This window comes from Neomonachus schauinslandi, chromosome 6 (assembly GCF_002201575.2).
Source record: "Neomonachus schauinslandi chromosome 6, ASM220157v2, whole genome shotgun sequence".
Classification (NCBI taxonomy): domain Eukaryota; kingdom Metazoa; phylum Chordata; class Mammalia; order Carnivora; family Phocidae; genus Neomonachus; species Neomonachus schauinslandi.
In genome coordinates, this window is record NC_058408.1 from 75,209,667 (window position 1) to 75,228,890 (window position 19,224).

General features: G+C 41.0%; 1 protein-coding gene across 1 annotated transcript in view; it reads left to right on the plus strand.

Annotated features, from left to right (window-relative positions):
* Positions 1-17,908, plus strand: part of A1CF (APOBEC1 complementation factor) — an 83,361-nt gene extending 65,453 nt beyond the window's left edge. The window contains exons 7-12 of the mRNA XM_021696220.2: positions 4,340-4,437; positions 8,216-8,489; positions 10,644-10,849; positions 13,482-13,618; positions 14,334-14,476; positions 17,718-17,908. Coding sequence (XP_021551895.1) covers positions 4,340-4,437; positions 8,216-8,489; positions 10,644-10,849; positions 13,482-13,618; positions 14,334-14,476; positions 17,718-17,869 — 1,010 coding nt within the window. The 3' untranslated portion in view covers positions 17,870-17,908. The remainder of the gene's footprint in view (positions 1-4,339; positions 4,438-8,215; positions 8,490-10,643; positions 10,850-13,481; positions 13,619-14,333; positions 14,477-17,717) is intronic.
* The last annotated feature ends 1,316 nt before the right edge of the window (positions 17,909-19,224 follow it).

A 19,224-nucleotide genomic window follows, 5' to 3' on the forward strand; every position in this document is an offset into this window, starting at 1 on the left:
AGAACCATGTGCCCTGTCAATGGAAACACAAAATAATGCCATCACTGGGGGAACTACACGTGGGGTCCTAAAGAACAGATAATCACCATATAATCTGACAATTCCACTTCAGGGCATACGCACAAAATGAATAAAAGCAGGGGCTTGAACAGATAGTTGCATACCGTGCTCACAGCGGTATTATCTGTATCACCCAAGATGTGAAAACCACGCGGGAGGGGTTGGAGCAATAAAACATGGAATGTGTGTGCAGTGGGGACCAGCACTCACACCTAAACTGCAGGGAATTTTTGAAACATACGACATGGGGCGCCTGGGTGGCTCAGTCGTTGAGCGTCTGCCTTCGGCTCAGGTCATGATCCCAGGGTCCTGGGATCGAGTCCCACATCGGGCTCCCTGCTCGGCAAGAAGCCTGCTTCTCCCTCTCCCATTCCCCCTGCTTGTGTTACTGCTCTCGCTATCTCTCTCTCTGTCAAATAAATAAATAAAATCTTTAAAAAAAAAAAAAAGAAAGAAACATACGACATGGATGCACCTTGGACACACGCTGTATGGCTCCAGTTATCCGAGGTTCCTGAAGTAGGCATGGTCCTAGAGACGGGCTGCAGAATGGTAGCTGCCCAGGGACAGGGGAGAAAGAACTCAGAAATGATTATTTAATAGATACAGGGTTTCAGTTTGGGTTCACGAAGAGGTTCTAGAAATGCACGATGATGACAGTTGCACAATATATTTCTTCCTTTTATCTAATTAAAACATTCCTGTTTTGTTTTGCTTTGTTTTTGCTTTTTGGAAAAGTCTGGAATGAGACCTCCAAGACTGCTTCCTTTCCTGGTCACTGGTCATCAGCTTATCGCGTTAAAGGGAGACATGTGCTTGGGTCCTCCTGGTTATAATGAAAATAATAAATGCGGGCTCTCTCCCTCTCTCCTTCTCTCCTCTCTCCCTCTGGTGGCACAGCTCAGAGCTCTATACTGATGTGTGGCACCTTCTCGGCACTCCACCAAAGAATACGAACTATAGAGGGTGGAGAACTAGCAGACACCTGCTGTATTAGGAAGAAAAAAATCAGAGCTAACCAGTTTATTTTCCAGTGGAAAGGGTGTGTTTATACTTATCTAGGAAAATTTTCAGAGAGAAACAGGAAAATACCACTTTAAAAACCCTATTGAAAGTCTGGATCCCTCAGAGGAGCCCGAATATTCCCGGCAAATATTTGATCCTATTATTTTAACCCTGATTAACCTGAAAATACTCTACTGCCATTCAGAGAAATAAGTGACAATCAGAACAGAAACTGGGGCTGAAAACAGGTTCATCCCCAGTGTAGCCTAAGGCTCTCTGCTGAAATTCCAATTATAGTCATTCTACAAAATCTGATTTCCCTAAAACAGTTTCACATCCGAATCACCTAGAGGGCATAAAACAGATTGCGGGCCCCTCCCCCGGGGCATTTCTGAATCAGCGGGTCTGGGGTGGGTCCAGGCATCGGCATTTCTCCTAAGTTCCGGGGGGAAGCTGATGCAGCTGGTCTGAGGACCACACTTGGAGAACTGTGGCCCTCTGATCATCTTCCCTTCAGATAACAGGTGTGTTTCGCTTCTGCTAATTGATGCACTGCTGACAAGTTGACCATGAACACAGTAGTATTTTTCCAATTCCCTGTATTATGACTTCGGAGTCTTTTGCAACACTGCTGATGACAACCACTGATATTTTATCACTTCTACCCTCTGCCAAACCACCATGGGTAAACAAACTCTTATAGACTCAAGAAGGGGCATATTATCATAAGCCATGTGGTGAATACGATTGTGGAGAAAACCAAACTCTCACTTTCTAACTTGTTTCACGAGGCTAAATCTTCATACATTAAGATTTCCAAAGTCAGGTGCAGCTGAAGAGTGTTGCTTAAAAATGCAAGCCGGTTTCATTATTTGCGAGCAGAATTTGGGGGCATTTAGAACCATTAGCTTCCGAAATGCCACCTTTGCTAGAGTGTGAATTGACTGGTAATATTTGCTCATTCCATGTATATTTGTAGAGAGGCATCTGTGCACACGGTACTAGGTAGGACCTGGGTGATGCTAATACCAGGACGCCCCTGAAACAGATCCTGTTCTCAGCGGGCTAAGGGTCGAGAAGAGCTTCGATGAAGGGCAGCACTGAAGAATGAATGGAGCCAAGACTGCCCCCCCCCTTCACTTCTCAATGACCAGGACAAGCCATAAGATTGGGTTTTGATAGTTACACTACCTGACACTGAAGGACTAAAGAGACCGTGCTGGAAGGTCAGTTAATTCCATGTCCCCTGCTTTGTGGTCTCAAATACCTTTATGTATTTCCTCAGCCTCGCCAGACAATTGGGCTCTGGACAGCCACTGCCATAAGAAGTCAAGGGTTGAATGCTGAGGGACGAGAGGGGTGCCACAATGGTTTTAAATGATCCCTACATTACAGCCCTACCATTATTCCAAAAGACAACTTAGAGCCGTTGAACCATGTGATTGCCTTTGTAACCTTGAATCTAAGAGGATAGATAACTGAACCTTGATAGGGAGAGGACAATGGAGAACCCTTATCTGCTCTTCTGATCCTCCCTGGGGAAGGGTCCCATCATAGGTTATGTCTGGTGATTAGGATAAGAGAAGAAACCCAGTCTCTCGAGATACACCTGAGTCAGTGTCACTGAAGGAGGACAATTGGCACGTTAAACTGTTAACTGCTAACAAGTTGCACAAGTGTCCATTTCACCTTCCCTCCAGGAATAACTTCTTTTTAAGGTTGAGTCATCAACAATATTTTCTAGCAACATTTTAATAATAAAATGTAAAGTTCAGGGCGCCTGGGTGGCTCAGTTGGTTAAGCGACTGCCTTCAGCTCAGGTCATGATCCTGGAGTCCCGGGATCGAGTCCCGCATCAGGCTCCCTGCTCGGCGGGGAGTCTGCTTCTCCCTCTCATGCTCTCTGTCTCTCATTCTCTCTGTCTCAAATAAATAAATAAAATCTTTAAAAAAAAAAAAATGTAAAGTTCAACCATTTTGGTAAAACTTTTTTTATATATATAAGTTACCACCAACATATGCAGCAGCTCCTCAATATGAAAATGGGTTAGGTTGATTTGTTATTTTTTTATTACACAAATAATACCAATCAGCATTGCAAATGTTTGCAGAATACCGAAGCATATAAATTAAAATATGAAATTTCCCTTTATTCTCTCCAATTTTTCTCCCCGTTCCTAAAGTTACCTCTATTTTAACAGTTCTCTTTCTGTGTGTGTATTCCTATTTATGTGTGTATATATTTGGGTTGGAATTTTAAAAACATAAATGTTACAGTATTATACTTACTATTTTACAACCTTTCAAATTTAACAATAGGTCTTAAATCTTTCCACGTAAGTATACATAGGTCTATTTGTTCTCATTTTATTTGATACGAATGTACTAGGTCTAATCAATCTCATGAAAATGGACTTTAAGTGATTTCATTTTTGCTATTTCAACAGTGGTAGAGTTAATGTCTTTATGCATGATCCTTTTGCATATAGGAGTGCTTCTTTAAAAGACATTCCTCAAGGTAGAATTGGTGGATATCTACATTATTTCCAACATGTAGATATTATGAACAGCATGGTAAGGAACTATCTTGGTTTTCCGATGTTCTTTCAGAAACTACTTTTTTTTTAATCAAAAGAATATCAGATAAGCAGTTAAGAGATTCTGTGTTCTAGTTCCTAGCTATGTCAACTCTTATGAATCTCACTTCCCTTGTCAGAACCCTAGATTCCTAATCTTTAAGTTAAAAATACATACATGAAGGTCAAATGAATTTTTTAAAAAACTTAAAGTACATCATTGCTGAAGTCTCTCCTAACTCTAAAGTTGTATTCCATAAATCAAGAGATAAAACATTTTTCTGGGGGAAAAGCCATAAAACTGTAAAAGGCAATCGCCTAAGTATAGATTTATAGGATGACCAATAGTTAAGTTCAAATCACTTCAATGAATATTTCACCGAGTATAAGTTACTATCTTTTACACTGTATGCCAGACAAAATAAGATACTGCTTCTATCCTTAAAGATCTTATAATCTAGGAAGTAGAAAACACAAATCCATAACTGACAATAAGGCAGAATACAGGGGATATAAAAAAAAAAAATTACAAACAAAAGCTTCTGTTGAACGTGTAGAATTCTAAACCTGGACATAGCGAATATTCTCAATGAGATCTTTACCTGAGTAATGAGTCTCCAAAAAAAAAAAAAACCAAATAAATAAAATCATTCTCAGGGCTCTCTCAGGTTTGCTAATGGGGCTACTTTCCGTTTCCAGGTGCTGTGGAGAGGGTAAAGAAGATTCGAGACTATGCTTTTGTGCACTTCAGTAATCGAGAAGATGCAGTGGAGGCTATGAAAGCTTTAAATGGGAAGGTAAGGTAGGACAATACACACACACACACACACACACACACACACAGGTTTCACCGAAGTGTGGTGTGGAAATTTTATTCAGAAGAATGATCCCGCGAGTCTGTGTCACTCAGGCTTTCTCCACCTCTGACAAGACTGCCTGGGTCCATGAAGATGAAGAGAAGAGAAGTGAAAGAAACACAGTGGAGATGCGCTCACGTATCTGGCTCTCTCTCTAATTTTGGGTGATTTGAACAAGTCACCGACCCTCAATTTCCTTACAAAGTGGGGGATTGGAGTACATTATTTCAAGGTGTTTTTCTCAGGCCCTGTTTTCTCTCATTACTTCAAGAGATTATCACCTCGCTAATGCAGTATGTTGGAGACTGAGGACCAGAAAACCGGTCAATTCTGTTGTCATTCTGCCCTCAGAGTTTGCTCTCCCTACTCTGGAAGGCTCTGGATCTCTTCCCCTTGCCAAGAGTGGGGTCTGGGGAAAAATGAGCTTCTAAAATCCTTTCTCCTGACTTGTACATAGAGACCAAGATCATATTTACTTATCAATGCAATAAACATTAAAACCCATCTATAGACCACTTACCTTGCTAAACAATGTCTGGGACACAAAAAAACAAAGAAACTTGCCAACAAGCTAGAAGTCTATGGAGGAATAAGACGAGTACACAAACATCTTTCATAGTTTAGCCAAATAAGTTCAGTTTCATTAAATTTATGGATAGATAGAGATCTATCTATCTCTCTATCTATATAAATAGAGAGAGAGCGAGGTGAGAAAGTCCAAAGGAAGGAGGAGTGAATCAGAATCAGAAAATCGTCATGGAGACGAGAAGATGGTATCCATGAGAAGCCATAAAAATTGGGCAGAATTCTCAAAGGAAAAAACCACAGAAACAGAGAGACAGTCTGAGGCATGGAATTTGGAAAGAGCAGGAAGTGACTGAGGAACAGTGAAAGTAGACCAATTCGGTTAGAACATCACGCATGTAGGGCTGTGTCTCCCATCAGGCTTTGCACAGTTAGTGCTAACAGCAGACAGATGGCGAAGGGACTAAGTACAGAAGCGTGAGTGTAGGGAAGGGGAATCAAGTGGAGGAACCAAGGCTCGCAGTGCTACCAGAGTCAAGGCGACGGGGGGGCCGGAGAAGTAACCGGAAACCTAACGGAGAAAGGACTGTGTAGAGCAGGTCTCCTTGGGAGAAGTAGGGATCTTTGGCCAAAGGACACAGCCAGGGGCCAAGGGAGCATCTCCCCGAGCAGGTCCTTCAGTCACAGGTGGCTGGGCTTAGGGGCCAATCCGGGGCCCACACACACGTTTGGGCTTTGGAGGAAAAAACATACTGATTCCAAAACACAAAAAGAAAACTGTAAAGCAAAAATTGAATGCAAACTTAAATACATGTCCATCAAGCAAAACATGATTTCATCTTCATTTGTGATTACATTTAGTATGATAAAACTGTTATTACCTTGGGAACAATTTGTAGGTTAGTTTCTCAATCTGAAAACATTCCTGAGGATACATGATGATTGCAGAGAAGGGACAGTCAGTCATAAATTAAGTGCTAAATAATTACATTGAAATAATCACAATGGAAAAATATTCAAATTGTTCCCAATTTTAACAGCTAGAAATTTTATAGCAATGTGATATAAGATTAAATATATATTCAATATATTAAAATATATACCAAATATTATATTTAACTATAATGTTGTATGGGAAAATCAAAAGTAAGTTTGCCTAGAACTATGCAAGCTTTGAGTATACATATGCGTATTAATAGTTAACTTATTAGACAAGGTGAGACTGAAGCTTTTTGTGTAATGGAGTAATGATCACATACAATTTAGAGAAATGAATGTACTAAGAGTTGCAATTTTATGGAGTAGGAAGACACATGTCATTGGTACTATTTCAAAAGCTACTACAGTCACCCAAACAGGAAGAAATAGGGCTTGAGAAAGGGCAGGAATAGAAAGTAGGATAAAGCTCCACACAGGGCTATGGGGGATGAATTCAAAACACCCAGGAAATGATTGGATGTTGGAGTGAGCAAGAGTCATTAGTTTTCAATATGGGAGACTGGAGACAGTCAGAGAAGCCAGGAAAGGAAACCTATTTAGAGGGAAAGGTGATGACCTGAGCTTTACATTTGATTGTTCATCTATTCTAGAAATACTTGTGAATATCTGTGATGTGCAAGGAATTTTGCTGGGCTTGGGAATATACCGATTAATAAGATATCATCCTAGCTCTTGAAACATCTAGACCAAATAACTAAAATACAATACTGAGTTTAAACCACTATTACAGGGGCAGTTGAATGCAGCACAAAATCTATTACAATGTGAAATCTGACTTTGCAGTAAAGAATCATTCCATTAAAAATGTCTCCTGATATGGAAGGGCCTAGAAGCAGAGACCTATTTGGGTCTCTCACTTTCCTCAAGACAGGACTGAAGATAAAGAATCTTATATGTAAGACCACCCCATTCCTTTGGATACTCAGGTCTGTTTCTTCTAATTACATCAACACCAGTGTGAGATAGTTGAATATGACCAGGATTCTCTCTCCCGGTGTATTCCAGCTAACGTGTTGGATACAGGCTCCCGCTCTTAAAAAGTAGGGCAGATATATGAAACTAGGAACAAGTGACAACCAGGAAGTACAACTTTGTCCAGCAGACTTCAGTGATCTCAGAACCCCTGAAGCACTCACAAAATGGCGAGCTGCCGTGAAAGGGAATTCTTGAGGGAATGCTTCATATTACTTCTTTTCTTTATAAAAATAGAAGCTTATAATAGTCTTATGCAGAAGAAGCTACAAACGCTTCCTCACAACACCTTGTCCCATCGATAAGAAATACCTCAATCCATCAAGCGTTCGTTGAGAGCCATCTTTGTCTCATGCGTGTGCAAGCAATACGGAAAAGTGAGTCACGCGTGTAGCTCTACACATAGCCTTTTTCTTCAACATCTGGATCTGTTTGCAAACTGTCCAAAACTTGCATCAGAAAAAAGTCCCTCCAATAATTCTTGAGGACAAATTTTAAGAAGTGCATGACTTGAGAAATCTCAGTACTGCCCCTGCTATCCCTGCCAGTTCCCAGCTCTTTAGCAGGTCAAAAAGCTGCTTCACAGGTACCTATGGGGAACAACACAGTAGCCTCTACAACACAGTAGCCTTCTTGATTCTCTTCCTTAAATAGGGCCCCACTTCTAAGCCTCTCTTCTCCAATGAAAACTTACCCACAGTGTGGCTGCTCGAAGGAGTAAACCATTTAGCTGGCTGGGGGCCAGAAAGACCTGACGAGGCTACCCATGCTACAGTGTTAACAATCGATAAGATTTCCTTATTGGTGTCCTTCCACCTTCACTTTGCTGCGCTAAGATGTAGACATTATATTCCACCCATTAGTAACCTAAAAGGTCTTAGAATTATATAATATGTAACTTAAAACATATATCGCATAAAACTATCACATAATTCTCTGTCACAGTGACTGTATCACATAATTTATAACCAGTATGTCAGTGGCCAGTGGCCAGTTTGTTTCTGTCAAACCTGTTGCATATTATATGCAATTTTCCAACAAAACCACTCAGGAAAACTCAACTGACACGCAAACATGAACTGATGAAGAGACAAGATACATGTAAGTGAGACAGTCTGTGAGCAAAACAGCAAATCGACTAACACTCAAGAGCCCAGGGCTCAACCACACTTGGTTGTCTTCATATCTTCTTATGTTGCTTCTTCTTTGCTCTCTGTGACAGGTGCTGGATGGTTCCCCCATTGAAGTGACCCTAGCCAAACCAGTGGACAAAGACAGTTATGTTAGGTACACCCGAGGCACGGGTGGAAGGGGCACCATGCTGCAAGGAGAGTACACCTACTCTTTGGGCCATGTTTATGATCCCACCACAACCTACCTTGGAGCTCCTGTCTTCTATGCTCCTCAAGCCTATACAGCAATCCCCAGCCTTCATTTCCCAGCCACCAAAGGACATCTTGGCAATAGGGCCATTATCCGAGCCCCTTCTGTTAGAGGTAACGCTCATCAGCTCGTGCTCTAGAATAACTCTACAATTTCAAATGATTTGTATTGCAATAGCCTTAGACAAATGGGATGGACCCACTGGGAGAAAAGGACTGAAAAAATCGTTTATGAAAAATCAAGTATTGTTATATCAATAGTTGTCCTTCCATAAAAATCTTTTTTCACATTACAACTGGTTATTGAAAAAACTTGGTCAGAATATAGCACAAATGAGTCTAATGCATACATTTGATCTTTGCCTGGGCCCATAAAACTTGTGCAGACTAAGTAGTTAGCTTCTCCCTTATCATTGGACCACCATATTGCAGTCATATGTGACTCATTAGAAAACCCAAGTGAGGGGTGCCTGGGTGGCTCAGTTGTTAAGCGTCTGCCTTCAGCTCAGGTCCTGATCCCAGGGTCCTCGGATCAAGCCCCACATTGGGCTCCCTGCTCAGCTGGAAGCCTGCTTCTCCCTCTCCCACTTCCCCTGCTTGTGTTCCCTCTCTTGCTGTGTTTCTCTGTCAAATAAATAAAATCTTAAAAAAAAAAAAAAAGAATGAAAGAAAACCCAAGTGAAAGCAGGATGGTCCAATGGAAACCAGTTATCTCAAATGGCAAAAAACAAGTCAAGGCACATATGTATTTAATGGTAACTCAGTGGCATCATATTCATACATAAATCACAAATTATCATACATATTCTAACAGATATATGAGATACTTTCATCTGACCTCCCCCTAGAAATACGTGCTGTGTCTTCTAAGAAGCCCCACTATTGAGGAAATCAACTTATTTCTCCAGGATATGGAGAACTAAATAGTAAAGTCCAAATAGAAGAAAGACTGACTACCATACAATAAATCTTTCCTATGTAATCCTACAAGAATTCCAAATGTTCACACAGTTCTCTGGGCTCAGTTCAAGCAACACAGACAATAAGGAAAGCGTTTTTTAACTTCTATTAAACTAGTTTGTCTCTGCCTAATGGAATCCTTCAAAATAGTACTGCTAGGATAGAATTAATGCCAAAAGAATCCCAGTTCTATTTTCCAAATATGACACCATTCTGGGCAATTTGGCAACCAACTGTATTTAACTCTGTCCCTGGGTTTTACTTAGAAGCAAAGGGACATGTCCAGGTTACTGTGAAAACAATTATCTTACTGCGTTTTACTATTTTTCAGGAAAACTGAATTGACCATCCTAGAAGTTCTAGTCTTCAACAGCCTTAAAATTTCCATAATCGTAATAAAATCACTCTACCCAAAATTATAATGCAAAAGAAATCATCAGGTTTTCCTCCAGGATAATCTATGACAAATTATGTCATTAAAGCATTGTGCATTTATAATCTGAAATCATATTATTAAATAATTTATACATTAAATATAAATTGTCAACCAGTTGTAATGTAGGAAAAAAAAACAAGCTCCACTCCAAGGGAAAAAATACCTTATAGCAAGAAAAGAATCAATGAATGATATTCATGGATGAAGGGTAATCAATTTAATTTTTTTATCACTTTACATCACCAATAGGAAATCAAAGTATCAACATGGCAAAACAAAAAATCAATAGGAATCTACTAATGAAACTCAATGGAAATTTAAGCCTAACATTGTCTGATTATAAAACAGAAAATAGTGAACCTATAAACATGTTTTCTAAATGTTCAAACGTTTCCCAACTGATCCTTGGGGATGGGATTATTGGGGAAGCTAAAATCCATTTCTGATTTACTGATCAATGATAAGAATGCAAGACTTATTTTAATACATGTGGTCATACCATGCTGGGATGTTTAAATACCTTCCCAAAGTTTATTAGTCTATAGAGAAATGTCAACAAAAGGTCAACTGAAGATAGAAATTGCAAATTTTTTCTGTGTCGAAGTTTTAAAGTTGCTCATGTACTTATCAATAGCTTTGAGAGTATGGCTTTCTTTCACAGATAGTAAAAAAAAAAAAAGGACAAAAAAATAAACAAGACACTTACGGTAAACCCTATGTTATATTGAGTTTCATTACATTAGAATCCTAGAGTTTTCTATGCATCTTGAGGGCAATGATCAATGTGACTTGGGCTAACTTTTCCATTACAGTAAGATTCAGGGTGATCTTCTGGTGGTTTGATTCAGTTTAATGCCTTCTTACGTTCCTAGAAATTTACATGAATGTACCTGTAGGGGCCGCGGGAGTGAGAGGACTGGCCGGCCGTGGCTATTTGGCCTATACAGGCCTGGGTCGTGGATACCAGGTCAAGGGAGACAAGAGAGAAGACAAACTCTATGACCTTTTACCTGGGATGGAGCTCACCCCAATGAATCCTGTCACTTTAAAACCCCAAGGAATTAAACTTGCTCCCCAGGTAGGTAATGTTATTCCAGAGATAGTTTCCTTAAGTTAGGCCAAAGACCATCAACATTTGCCTTTCGTCAAATGACCTGACTTGATCCCTACTTGGGCTATTGTTTTGTTTTGTTAAATAGGTAAAGTGGCCAATCAACATAAGGTACTATGAGAGAATGCTAACTGCTGAGGGCCACTGTTCCATCACAGGCTTTCTTATATTTCCTAAATAATCTGAACTGGAATGCAAAGATCCTGAAAGCCATTAAGAATTATCAACCGATACCTTACATGAAAATAAAATGAAGCAAAGACTCAAAATAAACGCCTACTGTGTAGGAGGCTGGCTAATGGAGAGTATTCAAGACAGGGAATGAATAGGCCACTTAGGACATCTTTTATTGGAAACACTGGGTGTGAGAGAAAACACCATACCATCCATGGTGATATCATGGACTTGTATTAATGATAAGATGCCATCTATCATATCCAATTAGGTCTCCCACGATGATTATGCTTGGGGAAGGGCATGATGGTGAAATTTTAATGCTTTCATTCCACAGCTCCAAGTTTCCATATTTCTGCATGAGGCTGTGGTTTTTATTATCGGAAAATCAGAAGTTATAAAAGCTGTTCCAGGATGGAAAGTGAATAACAGGGGTAAAAATAAAACAAAACAGGATCTATGTGAACCCTGAGCCTATTCCCTGTGGGTGTGCAGTGCATGCCAGGCTTTCTGTAGAGACACTGGCTGAAGAAGCCATACCTAGTTGTTCAGAGATATAGTTTGTGGACCCTCAAGGAAACATCCCTACTCCAGGTCCAAAGGTATAAGCCCCAAATGAATGGAAGTAGCCTTATGATTTCTAAAAGCTCACCGTGAGTATTATTTTTGTAGGATCAATGGCTGTCTTATACATACCAATTAGCTCATCTCAGGTTTCTGCTAACCCTACCCAGGCAATTAAAAATAAGGATGCCTAGCAGAGTGGTACACAGCATTCATTTGTTTGTTCAAAAGCCATTTATTGGGCATCCACCATACACCAAGTACTGTGTCAGGTGCTGGGCATGGAAAAGGGAATATAATGCAGTCCTTGCCATCAAAAATCATATGGCAATCCAGTGAGAGGATACGGACACATCAACAGGCCATTATTGCAAATTCTACTAAGTGTCACCGTAAAGCTTTGCTCAGAAAACACAAAAGCTTGTCATCCAGTCGATCTTGGGTTAAAATAAGGAACCTCATTAAGGACCTGGAATACTTAGAAATCTTTAAAGAAAATAAAAAATAATAATCATTATAAATTCCATATAATAGTTCTAAGAGCTGCCACAGTGTGATGAATAATCTCTGCTTCTTAACATTAAACCCAGGTTAGAAACTGGTCGTGGTTTATAGAGATATGTAAGGAACTACCTCTCCAAACTAATGAAAGTTCTTTATTTAGTCTCTGAATCTCTACAAGGTCGGCTTAGAAATTGAAGGCTATGCCAACCCAAACCAATGTAGATGGAGCCTTAACAGCCCCATGGTGGGGTCGTGGGCATCTGACAAGAGCAGGGAAACAAGGCGTGCCCAGCAGAGTCTGGAGTTAGAGTCCGTACTCTTGGAGCTTGTGTTTGCACAACGAGAATGTCTGCCAGCTATAGGAGTCTACTGGTGCCCAGGAACCTTTGGGAATGCTTTGTAGACGACAAGAGATGCTACACAGCCAAGAGCAGTAACAAGAAAAGTCAGTAGAGGAAATAGGAGCAATCCACAGATTTAATAAACCAGAAAAGACCCTGCAATTGCAGCTGGATTCGTGTCAGAACCAATGAGATAAGAAGCTCCATGGAGTCAGCCCAGGGCACTGTTCTGTCCCCAAGTCTTGTTCTTTTCAGACTTAGACCCTGTTTTGCACAGTTTCCTGAATCTGCTGACTCATGGGAGCATTGGGGCAGGTGGGCCACTGAAAATGGCTTTGGGATGAAAAAAAAAATTGGGTGCCTTTAGCAAGATTCAGTTTGGAGTAGCGATAAAGGCAGAAAAAAGCATGCAGGGAGATTCTGAAACTCAGATCTTTGTAAAACAGCCAGAAGTGGTATTTTGCCAAACAAAGACACTACAGCTGTCAACATCCATCTATTAATGCTCATCAGTGACTAGTAACCATTAAACTGTTTAACTCGATTTTTTATGAAAATGTGAAGTTAAAACCCTATGACAAACGACATGAAGTTAAGAATATATTCTTAGGTTATTTTCTCTAAACCATTATAAACAGAAGGATTGACGGTAGTCCTGAGGGAGTCCAGCCACACAGTGCTGAAATGTCCATTTTTTTAATGGAATAAATATATCAAACAAATCATAAAATTAAACTATTGGTAAAAAAGTTACAGCTAATGGACTAAACTAAAAACATATTAGAATAAATGGTGTGAAAATGATTTTTATGAATTAGTTGATATAACATTTTAAATGGAGTTCAAATTGAGTTCATCTTAAATTTTATGAGTCATTAAACCATATGGCATTTTATATTTTCTTACATTAGCTTAAGCACTGAAGATTAGAGTTTTAAATCCTGAAAGCTGGAGAAATAATGCAAATGTGACATTTGAAACAGAAATCACTTATTTTTTTTTTTTAACTCCTGTAGATACTAGAAGAAATTTGTCAGAAAAACAACTGGGGACAACCAGTGTATCAACTGCACTCAGCCATTGGACAAGATCAAAGACAACTATTCTTATACAAAATAACCATTCCTGCCCTGGCCAGCCAGAATCCTGCAATGTGGGTAACATCTCCAAATTCCTAATCTTTTAAGCTTTTTAGAATAAGAGTCTCTTGTAAATCAAGTCTCTTGTAAAATCAATATTTTATCACTATCCAAATAAGAGAAACACTTACATCTACTACTTGCTCATTTTTCATTAAATGCAAACGTTGAGATGTGTAGTTGGGAGGTACATGCCAAGTGGGAGACTGGCATCTCAGAGGCCCTGAATTTCACACAGACAATGAAGATGGTGTAGTATAATCAACCAATAAAAAACTACAGACATAAAATGGAACAGGAATCAGATCTATAGCCCATTATTTTATCTATGTAGTATTTAGGTTGAACCATATGAAATTGCCATTTTGTACGTGACAACACCATGCCCAGTTACTTATATTTTGGATCAAAGATCCTCTCTGTTGGTGGGTATCACCACCTCAAGCCTGCATTTCTACATATTTTAGGAACCATCCTGTCTCACCTGTACCTTAGAAAAGCTGTGTGATGAGTTACAGGTGTGCTCCAGGCATGTCCTATCAACCACCGCTGTCCTGGGCCAGGTCACAAACATCCCTACGTGCATATACCTGTAGAAGTCTTCACTGCAAAGAGAACGAAGACCACACACATAAAATTCCATCATCTGCTCATCTTAGCCCATGAACAGCGACTTGGGTTTTCTCCCATCTCGGCTCCTCAAATGTAATGACTGAATATGCCTTGCAGCCACCCCTTCACGCCTCCGAAGCTAAGTGCCTACGTGGATGAAGCAAAGACCTACGCGGCCGAGTACACCCTGCAGACGCTGGGCATTCCCACCGACGGGGCCGATGCTCCCACCACGGCAACTGCCACCACTGCCTTCCCAGGTAGGGAAAATGGCACCAGAAATGGCACCTGCCCCTGGTGTTTGAGAAACACCCCCTTGGTACCATGAACTCTGCGAGTGTTCTTAAACTCCACCCACAATAAATCCAATTTACACCATCTGTGACCAAAAACACTGGGCAGATGCGTGAACCATCAAGGTTCCCTGAGGAGCGGAAGTGGGGTCTAGTCTCAGCTTGGCTTCAGCAGCTGCATGACCTTGAAAGAGCCAGTCTCTGCATCAGGTTGGGTGGGGTTTTTACTTTTTAGGTAAGAAAGTTTGGAACTACCTATTAATAGTTGTTTATCTGCATGCCAGGTGTTCCCCTAAATGCTCAGTGTGCTTTATATTATGCCAGCAATGTTCATGATGCCGCAAGAGGTAGGTTGTAGCATAAGGCTCCAGTTGAAGGAACCAAGGACAGGAATGATTAAGGAATTTGGCCAAGGTCAATGGCTTTTAAGGAATCCTTGGACTCCCTGCACAACCCCAATCTTCGACTCAACTTGATTTTTATTGCTTTGCTTTCTGAAAGAAATGTGTAGGTCACATTTTTCTTAAGTTGCTTTAAATCAAAAACTCTGTGTGTGAGAGAGACAGAGAGAGAGGGGGGGAACCGTTCAATATTTAAGATAATCAGCTCTCATTTATGTGTTCTATAATTTGGGACTGGAGCATACATGGTTTGCTCAGAATAAAGCCTATCTGCAGATCGCCTTCACAGTCCCATTTAAAAGACTTCTCCCCACTTGTTATGTACCTACAAAAAAAGCTAATAATTTAAAAAAATGAACCCTCTAGAGATTAAAAGTGACCAGGCAAGAAATTTGTTTTGGAAATCTTTCCTTAACAGTTATTCTGAATAACCCCATTCTTTTTTAGCAAGCAAAGTTCATTTCTTTTGAAGACATTGGTCACTCCAACGTGTCATTGTGTCGACGTACCTCCCTTAAGACCAGTCCAGAGATCTGACTGGACCCAGACACAAGGTGTTTCTATCAATCCATTCAGTCATGCACTGGTCGCGTTCAGGCGTGAGAACTGCTGTATTCCTCCCATCCATAACACCTGGGCTCACTCTCGTTTTCTTTTGTTTCCCAAAAACGGCAAATATGTTTTCCATCCTGGCAGCTAACCACGCTTCACACACGAACACGACCTCAGTTCCAGCTTTGTTCTGTAGAACTTGGGGAGGATGGGTCGTGCGCCCCCGTGAGGTTACCACAGCCCCAGCTGCCGCCACCAGAGGGCAGCTCCCCTAGGCTGCGCTGGGGCCACCAACCCTGGGCTCGCTTTCCACAGAATGGGGTGTTGACATGTCTGTCTACTGGGGACCTGTGCCTGGGTTTCTCAGTTCTTGGAGAAAGGTGAGCCCCTGTCTCACGGAAAGCTGCACCCCAAAGACAGCTAACTAATGTACTATAAAAATAAATGAGCCCCTGTCAGAATGTTACAGTTTGCTTGCACATTGGAAAGGATTCGCTTTCACCTCAGAATGTTTGACATTTTCCTCCCTTCTGTTTGCTCCTGCAAGAAGTAAAAAATATTTAGGGCATGGGAGTTGTCTTGGGAATGCCTAAGAGTTTGAGAGCTCCTCTTATAACTTTGCTGTGGAGTCAAGCAAAGGATAATAGGCTCCAAGGGAAGAATCTGTTTAAAATCCAAATACTTTTGCACTTAAGAAAGTACCTCTGAAACAAATAATACACTGTTAAAAAAAAAAGAGAGAGAGAGAGAGAAGAAGAAGAAGATAGCAGGAGGGGAAGAATGAAGGGGGAAAAATCGGAGGGGGAGACAAACCATGAGGGACCATGGACTCTCAGAAACAAACTGAGGGTTCTAGAGGGGAGGGGGGTAGGAGGATGGGTTAGCCTGGTGATAGGTATTAAAGAGGGCACGTTCTGCATGGAGCACTGGGTGTTATATGCAAACAATGAATCATGGAACACTACATCAAAAACTAATGATGTAGTGTATGGTGATTAACATAATAAAATTTTTTTAAAAAGTAGCCAAATTGAAAAAGAAAATTCAAAATCCCCAAGGATAAAATCTATATGACACATGCACATATGCACACACTCTCACACATGTGTATTTCTTACTCACTTATTTAGAAATACTATTTCCAAAATCATAATTGGTAACACATTTCTCACATCCTTGGAAAACATACCAAACTTCAGTAGTGCATTAGTCAGCATTACTGGCCAAAGTGCCCAAGCCAAGGAGTGGATTTAATTTTTAAAAAAATAGTCCAGCCAGCTTCCTGCGTCCGCTTCCTGAGAAGCCACCAGAAAGAAATCAGTGTGTCTGGGTTTGGGATGACTGCCACAGCACATAAACCAAATGGACTGTTTTGTTGTTGTTGTTTTTTAAATCAGGTCCCTGTTTGTTGCTTAAGTAAAATTTTCCCCTTTTTCTTGTCATCTTCACACTTTTTTGGATCATCTCAGAAATAGCTTAATTTTGATCTAAAACATTAACAGGGAAACATTGCTTTTGTACGATAGTGGTTATGCCCTTTTCTCTAAAAGTGAATGTCAATCAGCCAGACATGATACTAATGTGACCGCACATGATGGTCTCCTTACCATGCAAAGCCCTGGGCTGTCTGAAGGTGAGGACGAGCATCATCCGAATACACCGGACAGCTTGGTGGTGAAGCAAGAGGTCTTTGCCCTTCACGGTTAGGTCTAAATGTAAACAGGCCAGGTATTTGCTTTTATGGTGCTATGTAGAAATGTAATAAAACTTTCCAAATTTTTCCTACTGGTCTACCCACTCCCTATATGTCTTCGGTAAAAGCAATGGTTTTTAACATTTCATTTAGGTGGGGGGCGTGGGTACAGAAGCAGACCTGCAGAGCCCCACCCCTCAGCCCTGCCAACCCATCAGTCACCTCCCCTCCCTTATAAGCTCTGAGAGCCTCTGAAAAAGTTCTAAATCTCAAACTTTAATTACCTCGTTAAGTTTCCATTTCTTGGACTCTCTCCCCAGTGTTTCCAGTTTTCTATGCATGAAGTCGTTCTGGCACATGCGGCTGACCTCACTTTGAGGCACGCTGTGCCCTAATCAATGAGTCTAGATATTAGGTCCCCTGAGTTCATTTTTTTTTAATGTGCATATTAACTTTTGGCTTTAAGCGAGGTTAACTTTTCATCTTCCTAAGAGAAGACAATAAAGCAAGAGGGAGCAAATGTGAATGGCTTTTGATGAAGTTTTCTCTGCCTCTCCTCCAGGATATGCTGTCCCCAGTGCAACGGCACCCATGTCCACAGCCCAGCTCAAACAAGCGGTGACCCTCGGACAGGATTTAGCAGCATATACAACGTATGAGGTCTACCCCACTTTTGCAGTGACTGCCCGAGGGGATGGATATGGAGCCTTCTGAAGATATCTTTCTTTTAAGTTAAGACACATGAAACTCTCTCTAGAAGAGATAAACCTCTCATTCAGTTTCCTTACAATCACAAGTCCTACTTTTCCTAAAGAGATGCCTTTCTTGAGACTGCACAGCTTATATTAATGGTAGAATCAGGATATGAGGATGAATTCCCAGTGAAATCAAATGTCAAGAAGCCTTTTGTCTGCCCGAAAACTTAAGAGCCATTGCCCCCAAAAGCTGATTCTCCCAGGCTTCTGAGTGACTTGGGCATGCATTACGCACCCTGATGATGTGGAGAGAGATCTCTTAACCAGCAAGTGTTCAGGGGCTGAGCAGACCTGGCCAGTTAGGGGCAACAAAGGGAGGCAAGTAAACTCCAGTCTTAACCGCAGCTCACGGCTGCTTTTGTGATACACAACATTGCAAACAGGCAGTGGGAGGTTGCGGGGATGCTTTTATAGAAATGTTTTCCCTGTTGCCCACCACATGGAGTATGTTCTGAGGCCCGAGCCTGTGAAAGACAGCCCAAGGTTTGATGGGGCCAACATCGCTTCTGTCTGAAAATTCTACCGAATCAATCTGTCCTAGGTCACCATTTCCCTGCCACCTATAGCCCTCGGGGACCGCCTGGAAATCAATGGGATGTGTTGCGGATAAGGATAAAATGAATCCAGGCCCACTGTTTATTAAACTCATCAGCCTGCACCTCTTCTTCCCTGGAGCCCCCATCCTTCCCAAGGGTCCCCCAACACAATAATCACCCCAACTTAAAATGGCTTCTTCTCATTTTAAACGTTTTGACTTGTCCACCTGGATTTATTTTCGTATCAGTCTCATTTTCCTCATGTCAAATACCATAAAAAAGTACAACCAATCTATAGAATATCACATAGGATGCTTTCTCCTATTCAGCAAACGAGCTGAAAAGTCATTTCAAACAGAGAAGTGAAGGTCTACTCTCGTTTCTTGGGTGTTTTTACAGCACCCAGACCACCATCCGGCATTCAGAGACAGTTCTATTAATGTGAGGTCGGCCTTGGACTGTCTAACCCACTTATAGTCAAGCTGCCAAGAAATTTTCTACCTTGCCTTCCTTCTACTTTCAACAAATATCAGACGGTTTTACCGTATCAAGCCCTTTGGTCTTGAAGTGGTCACAGAAAACCTTACACCCCCCCCACTGCTGATTAGAAGCGGATTCTTAGACACCCAGCAAGGGTTGTTAGTGACCAAAGTTCCCTAGGGCTTTAGGCCTCTCTCCAGGAACATCTCATGAGGATGTAGGAGCTACAAAACCTGGGATGGAGGGAGCAGAAGGCACTACTTTCTTGCCATACTTGTAAATGACAGCTTTTTGTTCA